Below are 21,454 nucleotides of genomic sequence, written 5' to 3'. Positions count from 1 at the left end.
CACTTACCCTCGATCTCTACCAGTGAATCCTCAGAGCCTTCATTCATCTGATTTTGAAAAGGTGAGGGAAAGAAAAAAAAAATTTATATAAAATTCAAATCATTAGCATCACCGACTCAAAGGGCATGAATTTGAGTGAACTTCAGGAGACAGTGGAAGGCAGAGGAGACTGGAGTGCTGCAGTCCATGGGGTCGCAAAGAGTCCAACACGACTTAGTGAATGAACAATAACAACAAAGTAAGTAATGTGATGATCTGTTGTGAATAATAAAATGCCCATTTATCCACTGAAAATAAGGAAATTTGCAATAGATTTTCTAAGAAATTTACAGAAGTATAATTTTTTATTGTTAGAGAGACACGACGAAACACAGAAATAAACAACCGAATACAAGGTTATTTCATTTAGAGTGCCAGATTTCACATATACTGAAAATGAAATGAAAAATGATGCTCAGAGAAGAGAGGTGATTTTCCTAAGGTCACACAGCCGACAGGTGAATTGAAAGTCACTCAGTCATGTCCAACTCTTTGCAATCCCATGGACTGTAGCCCACCAGGCTCCACAGTCCATGAAATTTTCCAGGCCAGAACATTAGAGTGGTTGCCACTTCCTGCTCTAGGGGATCTTCCCAACTCAGGGGTCGAATCCACTTCTCTTGCATCTCCTACACTGGTAGTCAGATTCTTTACCAGCAGCACCACCTGGGAAGCCCCCCCTTATAAGTTACAATAATTCATGGTATACTGTCTTCAAGGAGATAGAATGCCTTTCTACACAGAAACTTCTATGCCAATACAGAAATATATATGGTAGAGTCAAGATCATAATGTTAGAATGATCATTATAGCTAAGAAAAATACACAAAAGTAGAAGTCTAGAAGTTATCATTTATAAATACTACATAATTTGCAAGCAAAAAAAAAGTTAATTTCAGAAATTATTGAAGGAGAAGTAAAATTAATATTGATAGAATCACCTATTCGTATACTATATAAAATGTTAAAAGATTTTTCTCTAATCTGATATTATAAATTTCATCTTTCACTGAGATTGTTTTTTCTTTACAACCCAACTAAACTGTACATCCTTTTAAAGGTAACCAGAAATATAGATTAAATCAGATTATTTTTACTGGAACAAAAATATAACACAAATTCTATATTAAAAGGGCATTTGTTGCCCAACATCAGAAATAGAAAATTAGTATCTGGATGTATTAATGCACTTCATATATCTCCCTCTTCTGAAAGATGTTATACTAAAAACAAAACTATATCACCTGTGCTACTGCCTACTCAGTAAACTATTGAGAATTATTTCACATTTGATATAATTTAAATATACTGGTAATTAATATTTGGCTACAAAGAGAAAACTGGAAATTCTGTTGCATCTTTGTTCTTTAAAAATCATTTGTTATCAAGAAGGGTAAAAAAATACAAGTCAATCAAATGATTGGCCAAGTTTTAAACATAAGTTTATATTTTCAGTAACAAGTATAAGTAATGGCAAAATTAAGAAAAAAACTGATAGGTAAGAAAGAGATCAAATTACCTCACTCCAAATAATCTTACCTTAAACAAGATTTAAAAAAAACAAACTCAGAAATTATTGCTGGACATCATTATATATATATGTATATATATAATAACTTAAGACAGAATTATTACTTATGATAGTAGAGCTAGACTACAATTTAGTACTCCTATTTTATTTTATCCAAACAAAATAAAGTAAGACTATCTTATGAAGGTTTGCTCTTCACAGACAGAAATGAGATTTCTTAATCAACTGGGTGTTTTGCTGTCTAACATAGTGTGTTACTATATATTGCTCATAAAACCACCAGTCAGCTACAATCTGCACAGAAGATACAAACACAGTTTTCAGAAAGTCTCTATTCAAAGTGCATTAATTTAAGCCCATACAAATTTCAAAATTATAATTAGTTTTGTTTACAATTAGGGCTTCCATGATAGCTCAGTTGGTAAAGAATCCAGATGCAAAGCAGGAGACACTGGTTCAATTCCCAGGTCAGGAGATTTGCTGAAGAAGAGATAGCCTACCCACTCCACTATTCCTGGGCTTCCCTTGTGACTCACTGGTAAAGAATCCACCTGCAATGCAGGAGACCTGGGTTCGATTTCTGGGTTGGGAAGATCCCCTGGTGAAGGGAAAGGCAACCCACTCTAGTACTCTGGCCTGGAGAATTCCATGGGCTGTATAGCCCATGGGGTGGCAAAGAGTTGGACACAACTAAGCAACTTTCACTTGTTTACAATTATTTACTTAAAATTCTTCAATTTATCAAATAGTTGTCTAAAGATGAAAGTCAAATTTACTTAAGATAAAGTTTATTGTATTATATATTCTGGGACTATTTAAGATTTAATAGTACTTAAAATGGGAAACTCACAATAGAATGGGAAAGACTAGAGATCTCCTCAAGAAAATTAGAGATACCAAGGGAACATTTCATGCAAAAATGGGTTCAATAAAGGACAGAAATGGTAAGGACCTAACAGAAACAGAAGCTATTAATAAGAGGTGGCAAGAATACACAGAAGCACTGTACAAAAACATCTTCATGACCAAGATAATCATGATGATGTGATCACGCACCTACAGCCAGACATCCTGGAAAGTGAAGTGGGTCTTAGAAAGCATCATTAAGAACAAAGCTAGTGGAGGTGATGGAATTCCAGTTGAGCTGTTTCAAATCCTGAAAGATGATGCTGTCAAAGTGCTGCACGCAATATGCCAGCAAATTTGGAAAACTCAGCAGTGGCCACAGGACTGGAAAAGGTCAGTTTTCATTCCAATCCCAAAGAAAGGCAATGCCAAAGAATGCTCATACTACTGCATAATTGTACTCATCACACACGCTAGTAAAGTAATGCTCAAAATTCCCCAAGCCAGGCTTCAGCAATGCATGAACTGTGAATTTCAAGCTGGTTTTAGAAAAGGCAGAGGAACCAGAGATTAAATTGCCAACATTCGCTGGATCATCAAAAAGCAAGAGAGTTCCAGGAAAACGTCTATTTCTGCTTTATTGACTATGGCAAAGCCTTTCACTGTGTGGATCACAATAAACTGTGGAAAATTCTTCAAAAGGTGGGAATACCAGACAACCTGGCCTGCCTCTTGAGAAACCTATATGCAGGTCAGGAAGCAACAGTTAGAACTGGACATGGAACAACAGACTGGTTCTAAATAGGAAAAGGAGTACATCAAGGCTGTATATTGTGACCCTGCTTATTTAACTTATATGCAGAGTACATCATGAGAAATGCTGGACTGGAAGAAGCACAAGCTGGAATCAAGATTGCTGGGAGAAATATCAATAACCTCAGATATGCATATGACACCATCCTTATGGCAGAAAGTGAAGAGGAACTAAAGTGCCTCTTGATGAAAGTGAAAGAGGAGAGTGAAAAAGTTGGCTTAAAGTTCAACATTCAGAAAACTAAGATCATGGCATCCAGTCCCATCACATCATGGGAAATAGATGAGGAAACAGTGGAAACAGTGGCTGATTTTATTTTTCTGAGCTCCAAAATCACTGCAGATGGTAACTGCAGTCATGAAATTAAAAGACGCTTACTCCTTGGAAAGAAAGTTATGACCAACCTAGATAGCATATTAAAAAGCAGAGACATCACTTTGCCAACAAAGGTCCATCTAGTCAAGGCTATGGTTTTTCCAGTAGTTATGTATGGATGTGATGGTTGGACTGTGAAGAAAGCTGAGTGCTGAAGAATTAATGCTTTTGAACTGTGGTGTTGGAGAAGAATCTTGTTAGTCCCTTGGACTGCAAGGAGATCCAACCAGTCCATCCTAAAGGAGATCAGTCCTAGGTTTTCATTGGAAGGACTGATGTTGAAGCTGAAACTCTAATAGTTTGGCCACCTGATGCGAAGAGCTGACTCACTGAAAAGACCCTGATATTGGCAAATATTGAAGGCAGGAGGAGAAGGGGACTACAGAGGATGAGATGGTTGAATGGCATCACTGATTCAATGGACATGAGTTTGGGTGAACTCCGGGAGATGGTGATGGACAGGGAGGCCTGGCGTGCTGTGGTTAACGGGGTTGTAAAGAGTCAGACACAACTGAGCGACTGAACTGAACTTAACTGGGTACTTAGAAAAGTGTCATGATAGAAAATATGTTACTTATTTAGCACTTCATATTTTAATAGTGACTTTTACATACTTTTTCATATAAATAGTGCAGTATGATGCAAAGGAAAGTACATTGGACAAGGATTAAGGAAAATACTGTTACACTATCGAGTGGTTATGTGATCTGGGATAAACCATTTAACCTTTTTGGATTTCATATGTATCCACATATGGTTAGTCAGATTAAAATTCCATTTGTATAGGTCAAGAATGTACCTCCAATGTTGGAGACCTTGGTTTAATTCCTGGGTAGGGAAGATCCCCTGGAGAAACAAATGGGCAACCCACTCCAGTATTCTTGCCTGGAGAATCCCCATGGACAGAGGAACTTGGCAGGCTACAGTTCATGGGGTAGCAAAGAGTCAGACACAACTGAGTGACTAAGCACAGCACAAACAATGTAATATCCATCTCTCTTTTCCACCAGCACATTAGAAAAGAGGGGACATTTTGAAAATATTACAGCCATTGGTAATTTACCACTTAGTAAATTTACCATTTGCTAGTCTCAAAACTGAGAAGTTACATATTAAAATTCAAAGCTGAATTCTAGAAAATTGAGTTAATGTTACCAGCTGATAAGTGTATGAGGTAACATAAGCATAAATTTGCATTACTAAATTTAAATTAATACATTACCACAGTCTAGATACAGGGTTTCCTAGGTGGAGCTAGTTGTAAAGAACCTGCCTGATGATTCAGGAAATCACCTGCTGATGCAAGAAACGTGGATTCGGCCCCTGTGTGGGGAAGATTCCCTGGAGGAGGTCATAGCAACCCACTCCAGTATTCCTACCTGGAGAATTCCATGGACAGAGGGGGCTAGCAGGCTATAGTCCATGGGGTCACAAAGAGTTGGATACAACAGAAGCGACTTAACATGCATGCATAGTCCAGACACAGCATTCAATAATTACTCTGTAGAGCTTCTTTTCATTTCATGAAACTAGTTTTACATGTTGAGAAAAGTCGGATATTCTGAAAATAAATATACTATCAGGGGAATAGCCTTTATCAATGGTAAGATATATTACACAGTATAGTATAAAATATCTTGGTTCTGTCAAAGATATACAGATTGACAGGACAAACAAAGAGTTTGAAATAGACCTACATAAATATAGAATTAAGCATATGATAGATGTGGCATTTCAGAATAGAGGGAAAACATATTTTTCAATAAACAGATTTGGAACTATTAGTCATTTAGGGAAAAAAAAGCTGAATATTTTTCTGATTTTTTTGTACCAAAATAAAAACTAAGAGTAAGGTCTATACATGTTATTCTGTAATCCATTAGCTTTACTTATTTTACTACAGAATTTTAATCTATTATTTTTATTAAAAATATATATCATTACTGAGGATGTAAAATAATACGGCCATTTTTAGCAAAAATGTTAATAACCTCTTAACCTCAATCAACTGAGGAATCTAAAGTTTAAGTCCTTCTATGCCATGTTTAGCTTATATATAAATCAGAATTTTTTAAAGATAGTATTATGCTATTTATACTAGTATGCAACTCACTTTCTTCATTTAATAGGAATATCCTTTTAGATTAACAAATATAATAATAATGCAGAGCCACGTAACATTCCATAATATAAAAACAGGTTAATAGCTTAAACACTTTTCTTAAGGTTGGGCACTATTGTTGTCTCAAGTTTTTGCTACTTCAAACCATGCTATGATTGCTGTAATAAATACTACTGTACATATACCATTATATGGTTATACTTTTATTTCTCTAGGAAGAACAGATATCAAAGCATTGCTGCTGCTACTGTTAAGTCGCTTCAGTCGTGTCCAACTCTGTGCGACCCCATAGACGGCAGCCCACCAGGCTCCCCCGTCCCTGGGATTCTCCAGGCAAGAACACTAGGGTGGGTTGCCATTTCCTTCTCCAATGCATGAAAGTGAAAAGTGAAAGTGAAGTCGTTCAGTCATGACTGACTCTTTGTGACCCCATGGACTGCAGCCTACCAGGCTCCTCTGCCCATGGGATTTTCCAGGCAAAAATACTGGAGTGGGGTGCCATTGCATTGCTAGTACAACTGTATAAATATTTGAAATTTTCAAATATATTACTACTGTATGAGATTTCTTGCTTCCTTTCTGTTAGATAGCAAAGGAGGCTATTTAACTTTTTAACTTTAAAAATATGATGAGAGAAAACTGGTATCACCCTTTTATTTACATATTTCTGGCTAATATGGAAGTAGGACATCTCTAGTATGGCCATTAATCATTTGTGTGACCTCTTTTTTAATGCTTATGAGAACACTGCCTATGCAAGGTTGGGTTAGTTTTCTCATTTAAAATTTTAGGAACTCTGATTTAACAGAAGTTACCACTTAGCCTAAATATGCAGAACAACAACAACAAAAAATGTTCACCTGGTTTCAAGTTTGGTTTGATTTTATTTTAAAATACATTTTTAAATGTGTGTAGTAAATTTTTTTCTCACATAGCTCAAAGATTGAAAATTACCCTTAAACCTTTTCCTTTTTATATTTAAAAATTCAGTACACCTAAAATTTATCTTAGATGGCCTGATGAAGTGTTCTGAAGGTAAAGACAAAATTATGCCAGGACCACTGTTCAAAGAAGTCACCATTTTCCACTGAATTAAAATATCCTCTTCATTATATATTGTGTTCTCTTATTTACTTGGTTTCATTTACAGACTTTCATGTGTTTCAGAAATGTGTGTTCCTGTACCAATTCTATACTGACTACGGTGGCTGTGCAGTGAGTTTCAGTATCTGACATGGCAAATCTTTTTGTCTTATTTTTCAACAGTCTATTTCTTCGATATACCTTCTTGATTACCATCTCAGAATTTACCAATAAAAATGTAGGTTTCAATCATTCTAGACTACCCATTAGAGCTTAAATATTTATAGGCACTTTTTCACATGTATTGAGAAGTAGTTACCTACTATGACTCTTCTAATTTATAAAGTTTAAATTATAGGTAAAATATATTTTTTAAGTATTGTGAATGCATCCATGAACTTTCATGTTCAGGGACAGAAAATGATAAGATGTAAGCAAAGAAATAAGTGGAACAACCTTAAAGCCATTTGCTAAACCAGGTTAAAAAAAGCCTTTAATTTTCAGGGTCTTTGACAACACAGCAAGTATAGATTCCTTTTCTAAATAAACATCTTTATTACAGGATTTATTTTTTAAACTATGGTTGCTCATTTTCTTTGAGGCTTTATCTGTGAAAATTTTACAAGGACTGCAATAAAGACAAGCATTGAAATATGTATATTACCATATGTAAAATAGATGACCAGTGCAAGTTCCATGCATGAAGCAGGGCACTCAAAGCTGGTGCTCTGGGACAAGCCAGACAGATGGGGTGGGGAGGGAGGTGGAGGGGGATTCAGAATGGGGGGACACATGTTCACCCATGGCTGATTCATGTCAATGTATGGCAAAAACCATCACAATACTATAAAGTAATTAGCCTCCAAAAGGAAAAATAATAATAATAATAATTTAAAAAATTAAAAATAAAAGTAAACAAAACACTATGTCTGGACCCACTAGACATCATAAGCAATATAATCATGCTCACAAATATTCTGGACACGGGATTCTCAAGAATATAAAAATAAGTAATTTCATCTGCTTTAAGAAATTATAGGTAGACTTGAGAAATAAATAAAAAGCTAACAGGCTTTTTAAATGTAAAAAAGAACTCCTAGAAATGAAAGATAAAATTGTAACTCAAAACTTAGCAGACAATTTTAAGAACATATTTGAAACTGGTGAAGAAGGTTTTAGTAAATTAGAAAGTAGAATTGAAGGAAATGATTGAAAATGTAACCTCCAAAAAACAAAGAAATGAAAATTCGAAAAATAAGTTGAGTCACAGACAATAAAATAAGAATATTTAACACATATCTAATGAGAACTCCAGAAAATGAAGTAAAGACAATGAAACAGTCCCCCAAATGATGAAAGATATCAAACCACAGATTTAAGAGTCATAATGAAAACAAAGCAAAATAAATGAAAGAAACCCATATTGATATAAATAACTGTAACACTGTTGAACACTAAAGGTTAAAAGGTCTTTAAATCAGCCACTCTCCAAAGACATTATTCTAAAGTGAGCAATAACTAGAATGCTGGTGACATTCAAATAGCATGCATGACATAAGACACTAAAGTGATACTCTCTGAGAGGTGTAAAAAATAATTGCAAATCCTCTACTCTATGCACAAAGTATTTTATGAGAGTTAAGAAATGTATGAACATTTTCAGAAACAAAAAGAGTTGGTTAACAGCATGTCCTTACCAAAAAGATTTAAAGAACTGATATTTATTCTAAGCACAAATAAACTGCGTTTTCATGGAAATCTCAACAAGGGGGAAAAATACTGAAGAAAACTGCCAACAATTTGAATAAAACTATTCCAAAACTCTATTAATAAGTATATAGTAATTAACATACAATAATAAAGCATATAATTTTATTGATCAAGTTTTAAAAAGAAAGTATTTTTTTATAGCCCAATTGTTTTTATTTTTATTTTTACTTTATTTTACTTTACAATACTGTATTGGTTTTGGCATACATTGACATGAATCTGCCATGGGTGTACAAGAGTTCCCAAACGTGAACCCCCCTCCCACCTCCCACCTCCCACCCCACATCATCCCTCCGGATCATCCCTGTGCACCAGCCGCAAGCATCCTGCATCCTGCATTGTACATAGACTGGCGATTCGTTTCTTACATGATAGTATACGTTTCAATGCCATTCTCCCAAATCATCCCACCCTCTCCCTCTCCCTCACAGTCCAAAAGTCCGCTCTACACATCTGTGTCTCTTTTGTTGTCTTGCATACAGGGTCATCATTACCATCTTTCTAAATTCCATATATATGTGTCAGTATACTGTATTGGTGTTTTTCTTTCTGGCTTACTTCCCTCTGTATAATCGGCTCCAGTTTCATCCATCTCATTAGAACTGATTCAAATGTATTCTTTTTAATAGCTGAGTAATACTCCATTGTGTATATGTACCACAGATTTCTTATCCATTCATCTGCTGATGGACATCTAGGTTGTTTCCATGTCCTGGCTATTATAAACAGTGCTGCAATAAACATTGGGGTACATGTGTCTCTTTCAATTCTGGTTTCCTCGGTGTGTATGCCCAGCAGTGGGATTGCTGGGCCATAAGGCAGTTCTAGTTCCAGTTTTTTAAGGAATCTCCACACTGTTCTCCATAGTGGCTGTACTAGTTTGCATTCCCACCAACAGTGTAAGAGGGTTCCCTTTTCTCCACACCCTCTCCAGCATTTATTGCTTGCAGACATTTGGGTCGCAGCCATTCTGACTGGTGTGAAGTGGTACCTCATTGTGGTCTTGATTTGCATTTCTCTAATAAAGAGTGATATTGAGCATCTTTTCATGTGTTTGTTAGCCATCAGTATGTCTTCTTTGGAGAAATGTCTATTTAGTTATTTGGCCCATTTTTTGATTGGGTCGTTTATTTTTCTGGAATTGAGCTGCGTAAGTTGCTTGTATATTTTTGAGATTAGTTGTTTGTCAGTTGCTTCATTTGCTATTATTTTCTCCCATTCTGAAGGCTGTCTTTTCACCTTGCTTATAGTTTCCTTTGTTGTGCAGAAGCTTTTAATTTTAATTAGATCCCATTTGTTTATTTTTTCTTTTATTTCCAGAATTCTGGGAGGTGGATCATAGAGGATCCTGCTGTGATTTATGTCGGAGAGTGTTTTGCCTATGTTCTCCTCTAGGAGTTTTATAGTTTCTGGTCTTACGTTTAGATCTTTAATCCATTTTGAGTCTATTTTTGTGTGTGGTGTTAGAAAGTGATCCAGTTTCATTCTTTTACAAATGGTTGACCAGTTTTCCCAGCACCACTTGTTAAAGAGATTGTCTTTACTCCATTGTATATTCTTGCCTCCTTTGTCAAAGATAAGGTGTCCATATGTGTGTGGATTTATCTCTGGGCTTTCTATTTTGTTCCATTGATCTATATTTCTGTCTTTGTGCCAGTACCATACTGTCTTGATGACTGTGGCTTTGTAGTAGAGCCTAAAGTCAATGTTAATCAGACAAGGAAGAGCTAATTAGAATTGCAGTACCTTAGTCTATGCCACAAGACCCACTCAGATTGGGCCCTGGAATGACACAGACCCATAATATTTAGCTGTTGTAAAATTTAGGAAAAAATTACATACTTAAAAATTACATTATTTAAAAATTGGCATCATGACTGTAAGGGGAACTGACACACAAGTTCAGAACTATTTATGTAAACCAAATGGCAGATTGAACTCTGAAGGATAATGACTTGTTAGTTCTCTAGGAGCATCACCTAAAGTTTTTAAAAGCTGTTCCCTTGAACACCATCTTACGGAAGGTAGGTAAGTTTCTGTCAGTCTTCTTGGGGTGCACAGAGGTGCTCCAAGTACCATCTGACAATAAAAGTGTGGGAACTAGCCTTGGGTATCAAAGGAAACCTGAACTCTCAATTATCACATTTTGTTTTACATATCTAAAATATTCATTTTTTTAAATTACTGATTAGTAAATTATGGACTTCCTAATACTTTTTTCATTTACTTACTTCTCTGTCATAAAAACGAGGGGTACCTAATTGGCTTTACTTTATACACAATGGCAAGCCACTGAAGCTTTTTGAACAAGGGTACAATATAATTAAAGCTATGATTTTAGAAAATTATTCTGAAAATGATCAGTATTTTACTTGATAATGGTATAAACCACGTGGCCATTGAAACTGAAAAGCAAACCCTAAAGTAGGATGGACTAAATCTGTTGATTGCAATTCTGCTTTATAATATCTGCGCACGCATGTGCATATACACACACACACATACAACAAGAAAACATTAATAAAACTATTGTTGTCAATAATATTTATCAATAAATAATGCTGGTTAAATTGTGCTGCTTCTCTGATTTCTAGTTACTTTCAACAGGAATCTATGATAAGAGCCTTTTATGTGACACTGAGTCAGTTTTTTTCTAATGTATATTATTAAATGTATTTATCTAGCTATAAAAGCCACTAAATCTATATAGAGTCTGTAAAATCTATACAGATTGTATACAAAATGTATACAGATTCTGTAAAATATACAAGTCTGTGGAGAAGCCATTGCTTTACAACTTAATGTAAAATTTTGAAAAAGATAATAATTATTTTTTATTAGAAAAGAAAGGATTGTGTAACTAAGGAAAAAAAATTTTAAGTCAGTTTTTCACTACCTTTATAGGGTGACCTTATGAATTCTTACATAATGTAGTGGGTTTTTTTTTTCCAAAAGAAAACTATCCAAAAATATAACCCTTGTTTACAGTTTGATGAATCTGAAATGTGTACTTTCCATTGAGAGATACAATTGCAAAGAACAACCTGCATGAAACAGAGAAAAACTGACCAAGGAGGTACAATAGAACTGAGTGTACCTTTAGAAACTAGAGCTGTAATCCAGTTTGTAAAAAAATAAAGAATGGAAGTATTGGTCTAAACTCCACTGAATCACAGAAACCTAACACAATACAATCCAAGTGACATGATTTTCTCAAAAAGGCTCAAGGCTCATTGAGTCTGGTGATTCAATTACCCTCTCAACCTGGAAAGAACCCCCCTCCTGAGTTGAGGTCCACTGGTAGAGCAATGTGGGACAGCCTACATCGTACACCTGGTAAATATCTTAAAAGCTGCAGGCTTTAACGTACAACAATCTCTTACCTTTTATGATTGCTACAATGATTCTTCAACAAAATACTACTTACAATAGAGTTCCTTAAATGTCTGGCATAAGATTACATTTTCAATTAAATACCCCCAAATATCTTCTCTTCATATGGAAATTTATTTAAATAAATACCAAAGTGCAATGCTTCATCAGGTAGTAAGAAATATGAACAAACTAATGAAACAACATTATCCTAAAATAGAGATGATTCTGATCTTACTTAGACATTTTATAAGTTTTTCAAAGAATACCATTATTCTCATTTTCTTTTTTCATATAAAATTTTGTATAGCTTGAATGATTATGCTATACACTAATTAGAATCAAAATCACTACTAAATTATAGATTCTCTAGGGAAAATTTAGCTAGCATGGATCACAATTCTATTGCCTCATGCTTAAAGCCAGGAGTGCAACCTAAGATATAATTTTAGCCAAAACTCTTTCTACTTCAAATTTTGAACATTTTATTTTATTCTTTTTCTCATGAGATTTCATATACATGCTTCACATAAATTATTTTTTTCATATATAAGTCAGAGATTCTGTGATGATAAATGTTTATGATATTTCATTTAATAAATGAGATCTCTTTTCAGATTTTATCTTCTTAATTACAAAACAAATACAGAGCGTTAGTGATTTCCTACTATTTACAGAATTAAGTCTCAAATATTGAGCATAGAATTCAAACATTTTCACAACTTAAAATCAATCTAAAAATAAATAAATAAATAAAATCAATCTAACTGCCTTGTCTCTTTCCCATCACTCTTCTTTATGTAATCAAGGCTCCATTCTAGCCACATTGAATTTATTATATTTCTCTACACATGCCATATATAGCCCACATTCTTGCTTTTTCATATGCTGAATAATCTTCTTAAACTGAATGGTTTCAGCACTAATCACATTGAATTATCAGTAGGTTTTTGTGTTGTTTTATTTTTTTAATGTGTCTGGTTTTGCTCAGAGTTATAATTTTCAGAAGGCAAGGTCATAGCAGGGATCCTTTTCACCCAGTATTTGTCACTGAGTTTGGTAGATAGTAGATGCTCAATAAGTAATACCAGAAATAAAAATAGTAGTCACTTGTATAGTATTTAACATATTGAATGAATAGAAAAAATAATAATAATTCCATATCAATAAAATATTTATTGAATAATTGCCATATCAGAGATTTTCACATGAAAATATTATTCAGTTCACAGCACCATCCTATAAGACAGATGCTATTCTTCTTTCATAAATGAAAGTGAAGAGATAAGTCATTTTCCTTGGGTTCACAGAGATTCAATGCAAAAATTCAATCTGGACTTCAGATCTGACCATGTAGATTAATACCACATCCTATATCTAAGTAATAACCTCTAATGCTTTTGAAATCATAAACCTAACATTTTTTTTTATATTTTCTGTATTTTGGTTTTTGTTTTTTGTTAGTTTTTTTTATTTTTACTTTATTTTACTTTACATTTTTAAATCACTGACATACTGAGAAATAATCTTTATATGTAAAAAGGTACCAGTTAGTTAAAGGGGCACTTACTGGATTTTAGCAGCATTTTAGCAAATAAGTACTAAATCCTGTGAAAAGAAGCAATCTCTACATCCTTACGGGAAGATGCCTTCAGTTTTTGCTCAGTAGTTAAAGGATAGGATCCTTGGCTAAGAGTTCATAATGCTTCTTTCACAAATAAAAGATACTATTCATCATTTAATCAACCATTCTCTTGTTTACTAAAAACTAGGCTTAGCCTTACATTGATTTAAAAAACAACATAAAGATCAAAATTCCTTTTTATCTACTACTGCCCATAAAAGTCTGTTTTCTATTTTTTAGTTGTTGTGGGGGTTTTGGTTAAAACGCTATCAGTCTCTGAATTAGTCCAAGTCTTAGACAACTTCCTTTGATTTGTTTCAGGGCCCCAGAGTTAATATTAAAGTACATTTTAAAACAAAGATATCAAACTTGAAATGTGTTTTGATAGTCAAAGACAGTTCCTATCTGTAAGCATTTAGCATGCTTAAGCTAGAATCAATCTATTCAGTGAATGCTTTGTATTAAAAAATGATTCAATTCACCACAAACTAATTTTTAAGATAATAAACAATGAATACTGATTTCACAATAATCATTATCACAACTAGGAAGAGACTAATTAATAAAATGTGCCACATTCTCACATGCCTACAGAAATCATACTTTTAATACTTTAACTTAATTTACTAAGACAAGCTTTATGCTTTAATCATGGTAATAACAGAGAACAAGATCAAAGGCTGTTATTAATTTTCATTTGCAGAGCTAAATCCAAATTTACCTTGTTTGAGATACTCGTGATGAATGATTTGATATCTAGATTTGTTGGACAGCTCTTCTGACAGGGGGCATCTGCACATTTCAGGCATCTAGGGAATAAAATAACTGAATTAAAGAAACTGTCAAGTAACATTCTATATATTCTCTACCATAAACACATTCAGAGTTAGTATCTGGTAAGAACAAATAAAACTATATTATTTTTAGGAACAAAAAGTGTTTAAGCAATAAACAAAGAGTACTTGTGTTTCACTTTTTGCACACATCCTAAGGTGTATAATATAGCACCACTCAGGTAAATAGCTATCCTTTCCCTTGGTGTTCCTCCTAGAGTTTAAGAAGAAGATCATATTTACTTAAGATACATGATTCATCCATTTACTAAATCAGTATTTTCTGGATCTCTCATTGCACTGATAATGCTTAGAGAATAGAGTCTTTTTATTGTTGCTGTTTGTTTATTTACATACTGCAGGATCTTAGTTCCCTGATCTGGGGTCTAACCTGTGTCCCATACTGTGGGAGCACATTGTTTTGACTACTGGACCACCAGGGAGGTCCTGAGAATAGAATCTTTTATGATGACAGTTTTGTATGTCTTTTAGACAGTAGTTATTACACAAATGCAAAGAAAAAGATCTCCTTTTACCACTTGTAAATTCCTTTCTTCCTCTCTTTATCCCTTCCACTGATCCTCCCACCTCTCTTCCCTGACTCCTTCTTCCTCTCTGATCATCCTACCCTTTCTCCATTTTTTTTTTCTTTAACATACACACTATATACACAGCAACTGGGCTTTGTAGTAGATACTGCAATGCATAGACCAGATCCCCTGCCTTCCAGACTGAAACATTTATTCTCCCAGCTGCTGTGCTCTCAGGTAAAGAAAACAGGCTGAACCAAGGTCATGCCACCTTCCCAGGGGCAGCGAGTTTCCAATAACAGGTCACTGGTAGTAAGTAAAGACCCATTCTCCTTGCCCCTACTTGGGGAACAAGTCTTCAGGGATGCACTGCAGCCTTTACTGTGGCTATGTCTGTCCAATCTTGATTACATCACTCTTACACAGATATATGGACTTCCTTGGTGGCTCAGATGGTAAAGCGACTGTCTACAATGCGGGAGACCTGGGTTCGAGCCCTGGGTTGGGAAGATCCCCTGGAGAAGGAAATGGCAATCCACTCCAGTACTATTGCCTGGAAAATCCCATGGACAGAGGAGCCTGGTAGGCTACAGTCTATGGGGTTGCAAAGAGTCAGACAATGTATATCTTCTAATAAACTTTCCATATACTAATTTCATCTGGAGAAGGCAATGGCACCCCACTCCAGTACTCTTGCCTGGAAAATCCCATGGATGGAGGAGCCTGGTGGGCTACAGTCCATGGGGTCGCTAAGTCGGACATGACTGAGTGACTTCACTTTCACCTTTCGCTTTCATGCATTGGAGAAGGAAATGGTAACCCACTCCAGCGTTCTTGCCTGGTGAATCCCAGGAATGGGGGAGCCTGGTGGGCTGCCATCTATGGGGTCACACAGAGTCAAACACGACTGAAGTAACTTAGCAATAGCAATACTAATTTCATATCAGAATTTGCTTCCTGGAAAAACAATCAGAGACATGTTCAGACTTTAATGTGCCTAAGAACCACTTGGGAAGCCTGATAAATGTCATAATTTCCACAGAGAAGCCCCTCTTGAGTTTGAGTTATTGGCCCTTGTTATTTAGTCACTCAGTTGTTTCTGACTCTTTGCAACCCATGGACTGTAGCCTGCCAGGCTCCTATGTCCACAGGGTTCTCTAGACAAGAATACTGGAGTGGGTTGCCATTTCCTTCTCCAGGGGATCTTCCTAGTTCAGAGATTGAGCCCATGTCTTCTACACTGGCAGGTGGATTCTAGTTAATGTCCTGGGAATCTGCATTTGGCTGCCACTTGCAATGACTGCCCTTTATGGTGATTCTGATAAACATGATTGGAGCCACACAGTGAGAATCACAATTCTATAATTACTACTTTAGGACTGCAACCACTGGCTAGGATAGTCTTTAATTTCTACATTCTTATACTTTTTGTGTATTCATTTGATAAATATTTAATGAACCCTTGTTACATGTTAGAACCTGGGATATGAGGTCATAAAAATGATGAAAAGGACAACCATGGCCCTGCTCTCACGGACCATGCAGTTTGGAGGAAGTTCAAACATATAAAAGGCATTTGTAGTGTCAATGCGGTCAGTGTGAATTTGGGTAGAAACAGCAAGCTAATAGACCATATAAGAGGAACAGCAGTCCAGGAGGGAGAGGTCAGACAAAGCTTATTGGGAGAAATAATACATAAAGGGATGCTTGAAGAATGAAAGGGCATTAGGCGAGTGAAGGAGGGTGGGACTTTGAGCAGAAGATTGCTCGAGAAAACGACCAAAACATAAAAAAAGTATGTGCCAAAGACTAGAAAGAAAAGAACATGACAGGGTAGGTAGACTAATGGAGTCTGGTCTGGCATAAAGAGAGAGTGAGAATAGAGAGGAATTAGGCTGGTAACCTAAAATTTAAGATACATCACTGTCACATTTGTCAGAAGACGAGAGTTCTCTGAGAATCTCCCTCAGAATGAGTACCACGTTGCTCAGTTACAAAGGTGACGAGCGAGCTCATTTTCTATCCACTTCCACGTGTAAAGACGTTGGTTCATTTCCTTTGAGAAAACAATACCAGTCTCCTTGTCATTCTTTTGTCAATCAGAGAGTCCTCTTCATTGTCGGGACCAATTTCTCAGTGCCTAATTAATATCTTGTTTTTAAATCTGATCTCTTTTCTCTGGTTTGTGCCCTTAGCCTTCTCTCTAAATTAAATTTTACACAATGAGGACCGAAAGCTTTTCATAATCAATTGTCCTCTCTGAAATGGAGTCATTAAACCTCTCCCCTATCATTTCTCTAAATGCCATTGTTAGACTCACAGCTATCATTCAGTTGAATTCCTATCTTCTAATACTTAAGATTTTTTTTTTTTCCCTAAAACATTGTCACTGAGTTTAAAAAGAATTTCTTGGAAATTCTTGCTATGATCAGTAGCACAACAATCTAAAAAGAAATTTTTTTTTTTTTAAAAAAAGGTCTATTTGGTCCTCGATTCTGAAATATAACATATAGGTTAGCTTCACATGGATAAACATGTTGTAGATTAATAGTGTTTGAAAGGATATCCTATTATGAGGCAAAATAAAGTAGCTAAGCTAAAATAAAAAGCTATAAAATAATATACAATAATAAATATCTTCTGACTTGTAAAAGTCATTTTGACAGTTTTTTAAATATCTGCAATTCCACAAGAACAAAACAACAAAAATACTTATGATAAAGATATAGACAGACAGACAGACAGATAGAGGATTCTGGCTTTCCCTAATAAGGCACAAGTTTTTGGCTTTTCTTTTTTCTAACACCCAACTTAAATATAAGACAATTAAAAAATAAAGTTATAATGTCAGCAGGTGTGAATGAGCCAAATTAATGCAAAGTGTATTTTTCTGTTCTTCCAGAGAAATATTAAATTTAACATAAACAGATTCACTTAACAGCACTGACAACGTAAGGATTTTTAGTTGTGGTTATTAAGCCTCTTTATCAAATAACTCTCCTTTTATTATTGAGCTAGTTCACAAATAACAGCTGTTGGAAATGTCAGATGTTAATGAGGCAGGGCAACGCAAACCTGAATTGTAGCATTCTTTTTTTCTTTGGTGCCATGAATATGCCAGAATGGGCAGACTCTGATAATAATACCATCTTGCAATTCTCTAAGCGCTCTGCAGACTAAAGTGCATCAGGCTGCCATTAATCCCACTTATCACTCTGACAGCTCAGTAATTACACTACTGCTATAGCCAGGTAGTCCTAATAAAATATCAACCACTGCAGTGGAATGCATACTGGTGAGATGTTTTATTAAACTTGGGGGGGTTGATCATCAAGTGACATTAGTGTTGACCTATTTTTCTATTTGACAATAAATTATCCTTTGACCAAGCCATAATAGATATTACAGAGTGCATTTACTGTACCAAATCAGAAAGGTACTGCATTCCACTGATGTAGGCAAATGGTGTAAATAAAATAGCAGAAATGCATGGCAGAATGGTATTACCTAAATTGCTTTAAATGATTGATACCGTGAAAAACCACAGACACAGTACTTAGGGGAATATGTCAACAATTATTGTAAACCACAGTTCTACACAAATTTTTTGTTAGAAGTGAACATTTAAATTACGCTTGTTTTTATCTTCAGTCATTTAATTCCCCTTTTATGTTTCAAAGTTATCCTTTTATAGTGCCGTTTATTTTGAAATGCATTGTAAGAGGCTAAAGTTAATTCAGATAAACATTCATGTAATATTTTTAATCCCCAAATAATTACATTTATAAGGAGTATATTAAGTTATTTTAAAGCAATAAAACATCTTAGATTTTTTCCTAGTGATGAACTTCTTTCATTTTCATATTTAATAGAGAACATGACAATAGATTTCATTAAAAAGCAAAATATAGAATCTTTAATAATGTTAATCCTTCATGATTCAACGTCACCATAAAAAAATGTATGAAAAATTTAGTACCACTATTTAAGGGACAAAACTATTAAAGATATATTTATCCAGTATCTTTCTCTAGGGAAAGAGAGCTATGATTCCTCTCCCCAAATATCAGTGAGGCTGGAGAGTTTTATTCTATATTATGACACCAAAAACATTATAGTGAGTAACAGAAGCAGCAGCATTTCATCTTTCACACATTTAAGAATAGACACCTGCTTCTTTTATTGTTAAGCATCCATAACAGTTGGAATAGTAACCTAGGCTTGTTAAAGAATTTTCTAATCTTTGAGTCTAAATAATTTCTTTGCCAGTAAAAATAAAAAAAATCACACAAATATATTTGAAAGCCTTTAACCTCACATTGCACTGTCTTTGGGTTTTATTTGCTATACTTTGGTTCAATCAAGCCAGCATTGTTTCATCAGATTATGTATAATCTATATTAATTGATATAAATCTAACAAGGAAGTTAGCATTTACATTAAAAATTATTTTAATATTGATTTTGGTTTTCCTCAGATCTTTGACATTCAGCAGCTTTATCTGGAAGGTCTAACTAATTCAAATGCAGCAATGGGTACACGATGTAACTTCTCTACCCTATAATACCAGTGTAGGCAAATCTATAGTCTAATATCCTTCCCCAGCTTCACAATAATTTCTACTGAAACCAAGCAGAATGGAGTATCAGATTGAATGGAAGGAGTGTGAGTCAAGAAATGAAGGTTAAACGTGTCGTACCTATGTCTGAGTTGCCCAGCTTACCCAGTGATATATCTGGAACCCAGATATGGTCGTAATAAAAGGACCCCAAAAAGGATGGTTGGCATCTTTAAAATATGATATCAATCCAATGTTCTGATACATCAAACACTCAAGGGCTATTCTCAGATCAAAGTAATTCTTTCTGCTTTCTCAGTATTCCATTAACAGCCATTCTTATACTTCTCTGTTTCTCTGATTACACCACAAGTTCTTATTAACTCATGCATATTTGAAACTAACTTTTAATACCCCTAATATGCTTCCCAGGTGGCGCTAGTGGTAAAGAAGCCACCTGCTCATACAGGAGATGTAAGAGACTCAGGTTAGATCTGGGTCAGGACGATTCCCTGGAGGAGGATATGACAACCCACTCCAGGATTCTTGCCTGGGAAATCCCATGACAGAGGAGGGTGGTGGGTTACAGTCCATAGGGTCTCAAAGAGTTAGACAAAAGTGAAGCAACTTAGCAATTAGCAATATGCATCTTGGCCCAGTTTCTACACGCCACTGGGTTGGAAAGCTATGGCAAAACTACTTACAGTAACTGAAATTTTCATCCTGTGCACCATTCTGCCTTTTTAACCACACCAATGATATTCATGATTTAAGGCTTTTAATATATATTTGATAGTATAGGCTAACAACAAAAATATTTTTAAGTAAAGCTATTTATCCACTAGAAATCTCCATTCACATGTTGGTGTTTCAAGACAGTTCAAAAGAAGCAAAATTTAGAATAATACACAATTCACACAATTGATGCTCAAAACATTTTGTTGGATGATCATGAATATATAAATAGAATATAGATATAAATTTTTCTATAATCTTCCTATAGTCTGACAGAAAATTATTGGTTTTCTAATAGTAATGGCTAAAAACAGTATATTTTACATTTTCGGTATAATTTGAATTACATGAAGGAACTTAAAGTAAAAAAATTAATATTCATTTTTACCCTTTATATGTAACTGATTCTTAAATATTAATAAGACTACTTTTATTTCTGCTTCATTGATGAAAAAATTGAGGTTCCAGAAATCTCCCAGAGGCATAATGATACAAGTGGCTAAAGCATTTGAAGGAAATACTAGAACATATTTACCATCTTATACTCAGGATTAGTCCATTCATGTATGAAGGCGGGTTAAAATTTTCAAAGATGATATTTTACTGACCTTATACCTTGGCATCATCAATGCCTCTTTGCCACAGTAATTTGAAGACTGAGAAAAAAAGCAGTTAAGAAGTCTCAGCTAGAGAAAGCTATAGTATCCTCTCTCCTGGAGTCCAATTTTAGTTTAAGGAAAAAAAAAAGAAAAAAGCAGAAGGGAGTTTTAACCTTATTCTCAAGAGACTTCTCAAGTCAAGATGAAAACATTAGAGTTTTATGATATTACACGATTTTGAAGGCTAATTCTATTACAACTTTAAACATCTTTGATACAGACATACCTACTGAAAAGATAGTTTTCTAAAAAGCTTTGTATGCTACAAAAACCTCAACAGCATAAGAAGCCATTAATTTGCACGCATCTTATCTTGTAAGCAAGAAAGACACTTCTATAAGAACTTAGCACATAGTACCACCTGGAAAATTTTAAACATATTGTTGTATTTTACTACACAAAGAGACCATCATCATGAGTATCTCAGAATATTGTTCTTAAACTTAGATTTTTCTCTTTCTTACAAGGGCAAATCAGACTTTAAGTTTCCATTTTTGCTGTACAGAAGTGGAATAAGAAGAATGTGGTGGAATCAATGTACATTATAAGCTTCAGGAAAAGTC

The 21,454-nt window shown here is 34.8% G+C and overlaps 1 protein-coding gene across 6 annotated transcripts in view; it reads right to left on the bottom strand.

Annotated features, from left to right (window-relative positions):
• The window catches only part of DPYD (dihydropyrimidine dehydrogenase), a 933,909-nt gene that overhangs the window by 706,540 nt on the left and 205,915 nt on the right, over window positions 1-21,454 (bottom strand). For all 6 annotated transcript variants that reach the window (XM_068962754.1, XM_068962769.1, XM_068962775.1 and 3 more), the window contains exon 4: window positions 14,298-14,385. In XM_068962754.1, the coding sequence (XP_068818855.1) occupies window positions 14,298-14,385 (88 nt within the window). The remainder of the gene's footprint in view (window positions 1-14,297; window positions 14,386-21,454) is intronic.

This window comes from Capricornis sumatraensis, chromosome 2, assembly GCF_032405125.1.
Source record: "Capricornis sumatraensis isolate serow.1 chromosome 2, serow.2, whole genome shotgun sequence".
In the NCBI taxonomy this organism is placed as follows: Eukaryota; Metazoa; Chordata; class Mammalia; order Artiodactyla; family Bovidae; genus Capricornis; species Capricornis sumatraensis.
Note: the sequence above shows the minus strand (reverse complement) of the source record. Positions and strands in the feature narration are given on the sequence as shown.